This window comes from Apostichopus japonicus, chromosome 13 (assembly GCF_037975245.1).
Source record: "Apostichopus japonicus isolate 1M-3 chromosome 13, ASM3797524v1, whole genome shotgun sequence".
Lineage (NCBI taxonomy): Eukaryota > Metazoa > Echinodermata > Holothuroidea > Aspidochirotida > Stichopodidae > Apostichopus > Apostichopus japonicus.
Window position 1 is genome coordinate 23,111,843 of NC_092573.1, and position 13,773 is coordinate 23,125,615.

General features: G+C 36.2%; 1 protein-coding gene across 1 annotated transcript in view; it reads left to right on the plus strand.

Annotated features, from left to right (window-relative positions):
- The window catches only part of LOC139978239 (uncharacterized), a 49,201-nt gene extending 37,302 nt beyond the window's left edge, over positions 1 to 11,899 (plus strand). Inside the window, exon 11 of the mRNA XM_071988240.1 lies at positions 1,744 to 11,899. Coding sequence (XP_071844341.1) covers positions 1,744 to 1,770 — 27 coding nt within the window. The 3' untranslated portion in view covers positions 1,771 to 11,899. The remainder of the gene's footprint in view (positions 1 to 1,743) is intronic.
- Positions 11,900 to 13,773: the final 1,874 nt, after the last annotated feature.

Genomic DNA, 13,773 nt, shown 5'->3' on the forward strand with positions numbered 1-13,773 from the left:
TATCTTTGCTGACAGTGGAAATGAACAATTAAATTAAAAAAGGGGGAACTTAAAAGTATGCTTTTAATGCTGAAAGGAAGTCTTTTAGTTTTTTAAAGGGAGGAAAAGAGGAACTACTAGCACTTTGAGGTTACGACTCAATTGTATGCACAATTGGTTACTTAAAAGGATAGTCCTAGGGGGGGGGGGGGATTCTTGGCCGATGAAAGGAGGAAGATAGTCATCCCGGTGAAAATTTGTATTGAATTCCTATGTCTCGTTTTGCGATAACAACTTTCTGAAGTTGACATGTTTTGTACCAAAAGTGAACTTGAAGCAAACAGGTGTGATGTCATAGATGTACACTGACAAATTTTCTTTATATGTTTGTCTTTAAAATTGTGCTATTCAGTTTGAATTCTTCTTCAAATCTTTGCATTCATTACCATATGAATGCACTGCAGTCATGGCTTTATTGTTATCCAAGCCGAGGTCAAATCAATGAAGGATGGTAAAATAACAATAGTTTAAAAAAAAACATGTTATTTGTCAGTGTGCAGCTATGGCATCATGTCTGTTTGATTGAAGTTCACATACATGATACAAACTGTGACAATTTCAACAATTAATATCTCAAAACCCTAATGGAAAATATTGCAAGGAAATTTCACCAGAATCCTTACATGTTCATAAGTCCACTGCTTCATTAGTTAAAACTTACATTTTCCCTTGAATTATCCTTCTAACGATAAACTCAGATTTTTTTTTTTTTTTTAGTCTTCATTTGATGGGTTCTAAGACATGTTTTATTCCTTGATTTGTCAAATAATTACAAAGATAACATATTAAATGCCACGATAGGCAGAAAATTGTTCTCTGCGTAGGGGTTGTGTGATAAAACAGATTGTTTTGCAATAAACAGACAAATTCCCACGTCATTGTGTTTGTTTGCTGACAAAGTCCAACTCTGGTATAGAGTATGGCTTTTACTTGCTTTGTTGATTAGATAAAGTAAGATGGAAGAAAGGTGACATGGGAGGGTTTGGAATGTTTCAGGCTTAATGTTTGTTAATTTTTATTATTGAAGTTTAGTATTCACCTTCATGTTTGTATAAAAGATTTTATCAAGAAATAGCTTGTTATTTCACCCCCACCCCCTCAAAAGGCAAGATATCAATCAATCATGAAGAGAAAAAATCAGGAAAGGTTTCCAAACTTTTCTTGACATTTCATTGTATGAAATAGGTCAGTAAATGACATGTTATGAATACAACAAATGGAATAGATTATTTATTTATGAGTCATACAACATTTACAACATGAGAACATACAACATTTCGTAATCACTCAACATGATAAGATATGGCCTACAGTGAGAAATCAGTTAGGCAAGTTTAGCTGGTATGTCTAACGGAATGGGAAAGGTGTTGTACTACAGTGTTAACTGTCATCAGGGTTAGCAGAAAGGAGACCTGGCTTCTCCTCCCCCACCCCCCCCCTCACACCCTATAGGCCCTACTACTTCACTTACATAATGTCACCTTGAAACTTGTTACTTGTACTTGTAATAGCAACAAAAATATTTTGATTTTTTCTTGAATTCTTTGAGGTGGTTTTATTTTGTGAGAATTAACCATAGATTTCCTTCTTTGTAAAAATGGCCCTCCAACCTAGTTTGTCATATTTAAAATTCCCTTTTTTGTTCTGTTTAGAAGTCTTACTATATCTTACTATATCTATTTATATGTCTTACTTTGTTTACAGAATGGCGTACCAATGACATCATTGTGAAGATTGAATATTCAGTGCATATCAACCAATCAGTACATTCCAATATATCATGATGTGTGTGATTGTGTGTTAGTATACCAGTGGATGTGTTTTTTAATTGGACTCAAGATTTCCCTTGAAGGGGAAAAGACAAGAATTTTTATTCTTCAAGAGTGGACCGAACCCGGATATGTAAAGGAACGAAGACCTTATTGCTTCCGTTACGTTATGCTTGAGAAAGCTATGTTTTCTTATGAATTTGACCCTAACCTTGCCAAGGAAATTGCAGGAAAGATGGTTAGAGGAAAACCATGGCTTGCAAAATCCATTATTCTAAAGTTACCATGACAACAGCCCTGATCATCCCAGTGAATATTTCAAGTTATCTGACTGACGCAGATTAATCAACGAAACGTTTACTGAGGAAAAACAAAATCAAATATTTTGATAAAGTAAAGGGAGTTTCGGTGGGAATTGTTTTTGAAGATTGTTGGTCAGATCACCATAAACGTCGATAAACTAAGAGAATAAGGTTGTTAAATTGTGTAAGCTATCTGTCACTGTTATCATTCAATAATGTCACTTTTAATACTGTTAATACTCAGTAGCACAGTTATACACTCCGAGTCAGATGAACATACTGGTAAGCATTGATAACATAAAAGAACAAGGTCGTTGCTGAAACTGTTATATTGTGAACTTGCATTATTTCCTACCTTAAGAGTGGCAACCATATTTGTCAATGCTTGAATATTTCAAGTATGCTGAAGGAGATGTGCTTCAAGTAATTAAGCTATGGTGCTCTTGGAGATCAACAACCCTAGTAATACATGTGTTAAATTTTTTTGGTTAACTAAGCTTTAATGACCAGAAATGGACATTGCCAAATTTTGCTTTCTGTCTTGCTACATATTCATTATATTTGTCCCATTTCTGTAAAAACCGACTGTTTCTACGATCATCAGATGTGTGTGTGAACCATTTCTTGGAAGTTTAAACCAAACAAGGCATGATGAGTATAGGTTGGTCAGTGGGGAAGGGGGCATGTTAAAGTTAACAATTCTAAGGTTTGGATGAAATAAATGCCTTTTTAGAAATATGTTTATCAAATCATCTGGATTTTCAAATATGAAAGGGCACATGTGCAATTCATGTTTAGGCATAACAAATGGAGGAGAATAGAAGGATAATGATGGCGGTATACAGAAATGATTCATGAACACAAAATAACAAATGTACATCTTTAAAAAAAAACCACAATACTTGATTTGACTCCTTTTTCTGTACAGGTAATAAGAGAGTATAAAAGCATTTTTGGTAATTTATTTCAAGAAGATTAGGTATAATGTTTTCTAGATTAAATTCCAATTTTTTTTACGCTGTGGAAGAAGTTGTGATATTTGTGGTTATTTAAATATATGTCCAGCAATGCTGGTTTTGCAGTGTGTGACAACCAGGTTCAGCAGACATTCCGAGATTGTCATCTGCGGATAAATATTAGTCATCTGGCAATAAGTAATTGTCTGTTCATGATTCCATAAGATTGTAGGATTCAAGGATATACATTTGAAGATCAGAGTGTTGCAGTTAGCCGGTGTGTTAAATTGGACATTGATTTAAGTAGCAATTCTTAAGGTCATGTGCAGTGGCGGAGCTAGGGGTATTGGTCAAGGGGGGCGAGAATGGTCTGTAGGGGCACTTTCGACACTATCTAAGCGGAGCGCCACCACTGGTTGGCGCGGAGTGTACAGAAATTTTTGGAGTAAAGATACTCCCTAGATCGCCGGAAATGACCCTTTTCGGGCCTTGTTGATTTGCAGATAATGTGACAAATGTCAATAGGTAGATGAGAGCGCAATAAAAAAGTCAATAATCGCGAATAATGAAAAAGTGGTAAAAAGCTGAAAAGGGTGCCAGCAGTACATTTGAGTCCTTCAGGAGGGGCATCCCTCCCCCCTGACTGTATGGACGCTCCGCCACTGGTCATGTGACTTCGGTTTACACATGTGCGATTTAGTGCGCAATCGTGCCCTGTCACAATCTTTGTCGTTGTGACAGGGGAACAAGTGTTGACTTCCACCCATGACTTACTACTTGTTTACTCGTTGAGTGGTAGTATTAGTATACTGATATATTGAATGCCAATGTGTGACCTAGTCCTACAAACTGAACTGGTGCAAGAATTAAGGCAAATCCATTATGGATGTTGCCAAAAAGTAGCATAAACCTGTGTATTCAATTTTTTTTCCCCATACTGTATCCTATTTCATAGTGCAATGAGCTTGTAAGATTCTATGTGTGTGTTGCATGAATATTTCATGTTTTTAAAATGAAGACTTTATTTACTCTATTTAGTAAATATTTCCCTGAAAATATATCATAACATGAATACATAACAGTATTATTTATAGATAATATCTTTTGGATTGTCCTAATACTATGCTTTGCCGTTTTTAATGTCTTAAAGTGTAGAAATCACTGGGGACACACCCACATTGTTTTCTAACACCGTGTTGAGCTCTGTTGCCATGGACACTAATTTGTGTAATCACAGCAAAGTTTGTTTACCTACAAGACAAATGGGGAAAAACTCTCTAAATGCAGTTCTCTTTATTCCTGGAAAAGCAAAAATTTCAGTGTTTGTTTGAATCATTCGTGCATCTGAATTGACTTTTAATTAAGGTTTTCGGGGATTTTGGGGGGAATTTCTTTCTTCAAAACCTCACCCAGGGTAGTAAAATTATAGAATGCATTTCTATTGCTGTTGCCTAATATTTCATATTTAACAGTTTTTAAGTAAGTTGCTGTAAGATTCATTATGACAAGTATATCATGGAAACAGTATTTCTGTTTAATAATATCCATTTTTTGCCCATCTTCAGATGCCTTTAATATTGGTTATACAAAGAAGTGGTGCATTCTTGACACTTGGTTTTGCAGTGTGTGAAGTTAAGCAGTGTCTTTCTCTACTCTTTTAATGTATCTGCTTTCAGAAAGAACATAATTAATTATTAATTAATCACTTTTTGAAAGACAGAAAGAAAAGACAGAAGTTAGTTGTTGTCAAGTTTTGGTTTTATCCACTTTTATTATTATTATTATTTTATTTCAGGATTATTGTGGTGGAGAGAAAATTTAGGTAATTTTGTGATTTCACCTTGACGATTTGAATTCAGAGGTGCTGTCGATATCCGTAATGTCGGATGTCAAAGCATTAAACTAAATAACTTAGTGATTGAATAATGAAACCATTTTAATGAAATATATTAAAAATATATATTTTGGAAATATTTAATTGCTATAATGTCAGATAAATTGTTATCAGTTTATGTTTTCAAGCCTCTTTTGAGCAGCGGTGTTTTTCAACAACTTCATTGGCTCCATTAGATGATGTCAGTTGGAAGTTGAGAATTTTAATCCATAAATTGCTTCTAATATATGTGTGTGTTATTTTTGCCTGAGGTTAGGGAGGATTAATGGGGGGGGGGGGGGGAGGATGTAGTAGGATGAGGAGATGGAAGTAGGGCTTGAAAACCACTGTGCTTTATTGCTGCCTTTCTTCCCCTGGGGTGGGGGAGGGGTGGAGAACAAATGCATATTATATGGAAATCTTTAAGGTTTCACTGACAGTAAATGACCAGTAAAGAAATTTAGACCATTGCAGTTTTTAGGTTTTAAATTTATCTTTCCAAGCTAACCCAGTAGCTACATCATCTACAGCGCTTCAAGGGATCTGGGAGGCGCTATATAAGTATTACGTATTATGATTATTATTATCTTCTTTCTTGTCCCTGTTGCCATGGTGACGTCAAGTCCCAAATTGTTTTGTAATCGAGTCTTTATTTTTTATTTTTTTTATGCTTGCAATATATTAAAATGTTTTACTAATCATAGCAAATATTAGATGAAATAAATACCAAATTTTGACGAAGAGTGTAGCATGTTTTGGCTCAAAAGACAAAGATAGAAAGGAAATGCTTTAATACAAATCTGACATTCCCCCCCCCCCTGCCCCTGGATTGTGCAATGTGTACGACCTTAATAAATTGTAATCAATATCTGCAGCGAATTGATTACACGTGTACCCAAATTTATTTGAAAGCCATCTTGATGTTACATTAGCATCTCTCTCAAGCCACACTTATGAGTTACAACCAAAAGACTAGATGTACGCTTTACATGTAAATTGTTCATTTTGTAAAACAACAGTATATCAGGTCGGTCTTGAGTAATTTAGATATTTTTGTTTCAACTGTTACTACTTATAATCATACCATAAAAAACGCTGTATAATCTATTCAGACACATTTTTTTTTACATGTCGGGACTGAAAATTGTCTAGATATGTAAAAAACAAAAGGTGTAGTCTGGGTAGTAATTTGTCCTATATCATAATGTGCGGATTGCTTTATTAATGGATTGTTTGTGGCATCAGACCCCATAGCCAGGCTGGGGCAGAGGGTTGTTCCCTCATCCCCCCCCCCCCATAACTTCAAAAAAGACAGAAAAAGTCTTGTTAGGATGGGATTTGAAACCAGTGACATGAGCATATCAAGTCCTCTGCTTTACTTATTACTCCCTCCATTGTTAACTTGCTACTGACCTGTGTAACCGACCTTCTCGTATAGGTGTTGGTGCCACTTCATTTTTCCCGATCAATTATCATTTTTTCTCATAGTTTATTCATTTGAAAAATGAAAAAAAAAGAAGAGCACAATTGATAAGACTTTTAAAAGATACTCCTATATCATCCGAGTAGTCTTTCTATGAAATGTTTCATCTTGCTGTTATCAATGTAGTATTAGTTCATAGTTTACCATAGAAATAGAATACAGAGAAGGTTAGAAATGTGTTGTGAACATGGGTAAATGCAATAGAAGTATGTGTATGATTTATACAGGACTAGCTAAACTATTTGTAGTATAAACATCAGAGAGGTTAGAAAAATGCCAAATATTTTTTCTTTAGGTGAAAGTTCAAAAATACGATACCTCGGTGATGAGAGAGCGGTAAAAAAATTGCTTTTGTGTTGTGATATATGACAGTGTAAAGTGAATGTTATCTATTTACCTTATGATGACAGTATTCACTGAACTCTCAGTATGTTTAATTTTGGGATTGTAATAATAAAAGAATGTTCATTTTCAGTAATAATTTTAGCTGTCTCTGGGTTATTACCAAATATTTTTAAGTATCATACATGTATAAAGTCATTTCATTGATGAGTTTCAATAAATGGCTTAGTTAGCAAATTCGGTTTCTTACTAGGTGGTTAATCAGCTGAATAACCTGTTAAACAGGACTCAACCACTGTTTTAAAATATTTAACCCTTTCTCAAGGAGGGGGTAAGACTGATGGGAAGGGGTGAAACATGTAGTAGGGGCTGTTAGTCAACCATGGAGGCCTGAACTCTCTCCGTACCCTCCCCCCCCCCCTCTTTCCTCATCCTTGAGATGTGAGCTACGACTTATTTGAAAAGAAAGTTGGTAGACTGGTGCACTGCTTTGCTCAGCATAGACTTGAGTTGTTTTATCCTCCTTTTTAAATATGATGATGTAATGTGATATATGTAATTTTGATGTAAGCACCAATAATGTACTAATATGTAAATTTTGTTTCAATTCAAAGAATTTTGGTCAATATCTTTAACAATTTTTTGTTCTTGAAGATTTTTTAATTTCAAATTTAAGACTCTTGTCGGATTTGTAGAGAACAAATTCTTCCCATCTTGCCTTTAATTTTTGTTTTCTTCGTTAAGTTAACGAGAATGCTTAGATGTGCCTGTGATAAGTCATCGAATTTCAGTGACTTTTGTGTTTATAATTAAGCTAGAAATAGCCTCTTTTATTCTTTATAATGTTTGTTCCTTTTTGTGTAAATATTTGTGCTTTTTAATGAAGACAAGGGAACACAGAAAGTCAGAAGAAGGAAACCTCTCACTGAGTTTTGAAATTTTGAATTATTCGTTATTGGACTTTATGGGAAGATTGTATGAACCAACTGATTCGTTTGGATAGGGAGATGGGGGGGTGAGGGGGGATGGCTCCTGAATTCCCTACTATATTCATCTTCCATCGGTATTTTTCAAGCTACTAGCAAAAAGGTCCATCGTCACCTTTCCCCATCTTATACTAAGGCAACTTTGCCTGCAATATTCTGTAAAACCCATCTCATCAAGTTAATGTGGAACCCTCTTGCCCCCCCCCCCCTTTCCTCCCCGTTATCCTACCAGTTGTAGTAAGTATGTGCTAGAGCAGATGTAGTAAGTTGTCACCGATCTATTAAGGACTTTGTCAGTGAGCTATATATCGGTATTTAATGGTCAATAGGTCATATTGCTCCCAAAATGTTAGCATGATCAAAATTGCAGTAATTAAAAGTTTTCAAATCTTCTTTTCATGAGGTTCGGAAACTCAAAAAGTTTTTCCAACATATTCTTGAGGTAAGTCCAATTAAAATATTAGAAGTCTCAATGAGGAAAATGCTTTTGAGGGGTGGGAACAAAATGCATCTTTAAGGTTTCAATATGAGTGACAAAATATTTGATTTTTCTAGCATATTTTGGGGCAGTATTATAAATGACCTTTAACCCCTGGATTCTGATAGTAGTTGCATTATGTTCATAGTGTTTTGGTTTCTGTTCTATTATTAAAGGCAATTTTTGAAAAGATTATATTCAGCAATATTAATTGTATTTGTGATTGAATATAATAAGTAAATACATTCTATCGTTTTTTATCCTTGGAAATGAGTCAAAAATAAAGATTCCATGAACTTTGAATAAAGTACAAGATGCATTTGTTATGGTTTTGTCTGCCTTGTTTATTATTCACGTTTGCTATCAGTTGTCATATTAAATCCATTTTGCTGGTAGTTCCCGGTGAGGGGGAGGTTGGGAGGGGGAGGTTGGGAGGGGTGATGGGGACTGTATTGATGTATCATTATGGAGAATTCCCTCGACCACCAAAACAACATTGTTGCAAATTGCAACATTAATTGACTTGATCTTGATCTGCCAGACACAACACAAGCAGATTTGTTAACAATTCAATTAAGTGAGCATTTAAAGGATTCGTTATTTAACAATTTTTATTACTTTACTCACTTCATTTCAAAGAATACATTTTGGGACTTTTCACAAGTTTGTGGTATTTCTTTTCTCTTTGAACTCTACATCTGACATAAAAACAAAAATCACAATAAATGATAATATAAGAAGTAGTAAATAGTAGCACATGCCCTCCCCATACCAACCCCCCCCCCCCCACACACCATGAGCTACCTACTTGCTACTGTGAGCTACCAGAAAGTGGGTTCAAGATGCCTACCAGTTCTTCAGAATTGCCTGCCAGTGGCTCTGTTTTACCAGCAGTTAAGTTCAGTCTTTCAGTTCAAAATCATGACAGTCAATCACCAGGTTTAGACGTTAACAAAGTTGGTTGTGTTTAAAAAAAAAATAATAATATATTACAAACATATAGCACATCCTACCAGACTCACTGCTATGAATTATTGTCACCCAAACCCCTCACACCAACCTCTCACTCATGGGATGCACAGAAAAATAAGACACCACATTTAATGAAAGACACCAGTTGAAGTGGATCAGCATGTAACCCACAAAATCATTATCATCCCAGCCCCTTTGACATTTCATTGTCCTCAGCAAAGTTGTGGGTGGGGTGTTGGGGGGAGAGGGCACCTGCCTGAATGGGGGAGGGAAACTGTCTAAATAGGTACAGCTTTTAGAAAATGATTTTGGTATTATCCTACCTTCATTTTGACAATGATCATTTTTAGGATTATTAAGATAAGGTTTTTGTGTACTGTAGAGAACTTTGTGATCCTACAAGGCAAGAAAACCAACCCTGCAACCTCCTCTTTGCGGAAACCTCGATCTTATCCTGAAATCAGTGAACCGTAACATCTTGACTCTTGATACTTCACATTTGTAAACCAAGCTTTTCAAACAATTCCAACTATACTATCAATAACTGGTCTCAAACTGTGGCCGTTTACAGTGAGAAATACAAGAGAACAACTGAACATATGGTTATAAGAATAATGGTGGTAAAAAATGATAAAATGATAAATCCTTGAGTTAAAAAATATTCTCTATAGCAAACCATTGCACTCATTAAATTGTCTCCAAAACATACATATGGAATCTAAACATGGTCACAAACACAAACTCATGGAGTATTGATATAATTAATACTCATTGTACCTCAATATGGTCACAAACCTCAGGGAGCCTCAATAAGTTCACAAATCCAGCCTCATGGAACCTATTAGGAAACTCAATCTGGTCACAAACTAAAACTCATGGGGTCTCAAAATGATAAAAACTCACTCATGGAACCTCAACATGGTCACAAACCAAACCTCAGGGAGCCTCAATAAGGTCACAAATCGAGCCTCGTGGAACCTATAAGGAAACTCAATATGGTCACAAACTAAAAACTCATGGGGTCTTGATATGATAAAAACTCATGGAACCTTCACATGGCACACACCAAACCTCAGTAAGCCTCAATAAGGTCACAAGTTGTCTAGCCTCATGAAACATATATGGAAACTCAATATGGTCACAAACTAAAACTCATGGGGTCTTGATATGATAAAAACTAATGGTACCTCAGCATGGCACACATCAAACCTCAGGGAGCCTCAATGAGGTCACAAATCAAGCCTCATGGAACCTATAAGGAAACTCAATCTGGTCACAAACTAAAGCTCATGGGGTCTTGCTATAATAAAACCTAATGGAACCTCAACATGGCATAAACCAAACCTCAGGGAGCCTCAATATGGTCACAAATCGAGTCTCGTGGAACCTATATGGAAACTCAATCTGGCCACAAACTAAACTTGTGGGGTCTTGATATAGTTACAAAACCAAAACCCCTAGAGTTGCATGTTTCCTGAAGAAACGCAAGAGAAATTCCTACAGGGAAAATTATACAATTGCTTTTTAACAAAATTCATCATGGAGGGAGTGGCAGCAAAATGAATTTGAGCTCATTTAGCAAAGGAGAAAGGTATTGTGCAGAAACTAAACGTGACCTTGTACAAAACTTAAACATGTCAAAATGTTACAAAACATTCTACATAAAAAAACGATGAATTCTTTAATCGTTATGGATGATTCTGTTGCTCTTTATATTTCTTGTTGACATCTGATTAAATTAAAAAATGGACAGGAAACTTAGCCACAATGACAACGAGCATACAAACTGCTCCTTGTTTGGTTTTTAAACGATGAAAAACATTGAAGTAGGGTGTCCACGGCAACAAGGGTGGGCGGTTTGTAAAAGAAATAAATGAAACGCAAAAATAAATAAATGAAACTCAGAGAGAAATCAGATGAAACGCAGAAAGCAAATAAAACACCAGCTACCGTCCCCTGTTGCCAAGATAACTAACAGCCAATGGATGGACCAGGAATGAGAGAAATTAATTTAAACTGGTGATACTTCTTAAAACAGATGTGTGTGATATATGAGACAAATAATGAATTGGAATTGGAAGTCCACAGAATGTGAAACCCCAGATACTTGAAACCATGAAAATCAATTAGACTAAATGATTGAAGAGTTTTAGAGAAGATAAGTTAACAAAGGATCCCTTTGATTTTGACAATGAGATTAAAAATGTACGGAAAGATGATATTTTATTTTTTTAAATTTTTTTTTGGCCAAGATTGCCACCTTTACAGTTTTTGAAATATCTGGACTTGTAAGGTAAAAGTTGATGATAACTGGATGAAGTCCAACTGTTCATCCATTGTCCTGTGAATCTATTGTTCTCTTAATCCATTGTTCTTTTTAATCAACTTAATCAAGAAATGTGTCTAGATAATTTATATACATAAACGACTAATTATTTGGGGTTTGGTATGACAACTGCAGCTAAAAAGCACAAACAGTACGGCATGGAGAGTAATATGGAACGCTGAAGGGCAGGGATGGGCTTGAAATTGATCTAGAGGGTTACAGTGAAATTTGGTGCCCAGTCCACGTCCCGTAACACTTATGGATGTTAAAATCTACTCCGGTGTTCAAAAATTAACAAATTACTTTATATGGGCAATAAAAATGATAAGACAATTCAACATACAAATCTGTTAGTGTTAGTTTGAAATATCAACACCTTTTCTTTTCTCTAAATTCCCCAAAATATGCATATTTCATGTCTTGCCTTGCTATAAGGGTTTCCCGGCCCGCATCAACTAGGTCTTGAAACCGGTTGCAGGATTGGGAAGAATTTGCTCCTTCGGGCAGCACTTTGCTACTTTAACTTTTGCTGCAGAGAGTCCTCATCATGATTCATTTACAGTGTTTTTGCTACAAGATGCACTGCTAACATATCAAGGCATACTTATATTGTATCTTATAGCTATATGTGTGTGTGTGTGTGTGCACTTGTTTTGTATTATGACTGAGGACTTGAACAAAAGATTTCCAGGTCCTCGGGATGTGATTTCTAAAGAATCTCCACGTCCTCAAAAAAATTCTATTGTCATGGGGTATTGTTAAGGTTAGAGTACGTGGATTTGAACAATGGAGAAAACAATGGGGTCCTCGGTCTGAATGTAAAACACACCTGTGTGTGTGTGTTTGTATCCTACACTTGCTGGTTACTTTTACTACACAAGATTAAGTTAATAATGCTTCTTCTTTTTCGTGGGTACCTAACATGATATTCCATGGTAAATAGACTATCATAATATTAGTAAAGCCATCCACAAATTGTGGCATGCAATAGTTCTCTCCCATACTCCTCATCCTGCTTCATGAAACCATCAAGGACAGACAACCACCGTTTCCATAGTACCAACCTCTTCAGAGGGGTGTATATGTCTTTGACAGTTTCTAAAACTTGCCTATTATCTACAACACTCTACATATAGCACCCAAGATCAATACAACATGCATAGACTAATAGATAATGGAACTGACAATATCAAAAGTGACTAAAAAAAGGTACTTTGCCATCCTGCAGACAACCTTCCAGAAACGATCTCTTTTGGAAATACATAGGCATAAAAGCTTCATATGTTCATATTCCTTAGGCCCATAAAATGGCTAACTGCCTCGGTAAATGTCATGGAAATAAGACCATACAATAAATGTCACCCCTCAGGGGGGGGTTGATATGTGAAAGTGGGGGGAAACCTGGGAAGGGTCTAAGAGGAGAGGGGTTACCCCACTGAGAAACTTTTGGATTTTCTACAGCCCGAGATGTAATATAGAAGTGTTAGCTCAGTTAGCTCAGTGGTTAACGCCGGTGCCTTCCAATCATAAGGTCCCAAGTTCGAATCACTCCAAGATTAATGTACTTTATCATCCGGTTACAGAGTTGTTGACAATTCATAATCATGGATGTTAAATATGAATCTAAGACGTCAGTCAGCTTGCAGCTTTGATAAGCCAAGGAGGCTTCTTCGCCAGTTCCTGCTTGCAGGAGGATCTAAAATACATACATACATATGGTGCAAATGTTTATAGGATAAATTCCCAGACTAGTTGTTTATTTGAAAATGTAATTTATGCTATCTGCATGAGAAAATGTTGCCAGATTTATGAAGCGACATGAGAAGTAACAAATGGAATTAAGCAAGAATTGCCACAATGGGTCGATCGTTTTTACAGCCTGTGTAATGACATCATGAATATGTATGAGAGTATTGCAGAGTTGTCAGTATTGCTGTGGCATAACCAACCAAAGTACCGAACAAATTGGATGAAAAAGTCAACTCAAGGGTCTGGGAAAATGTGGGGAGGGGAGCGAGTGCCCCCCTGACACCCCGCCTACGTCACCGTGGAAGTTCCAGGAAAACTTTCCATCCCACCTTTTTCCTCAGTTAAAATTGCTTTCATGACATAACCGCCTGTGTCTTCCATGGCCTATTCCTTTTTCGGGGACCTGATTGGCTAGGGGCAGCATTTTGTCCTAACCCCGTCATGAATCAGACATCCAAGGATGAAATGAGCTGATAAACCCCCCCCCACCCCCACACA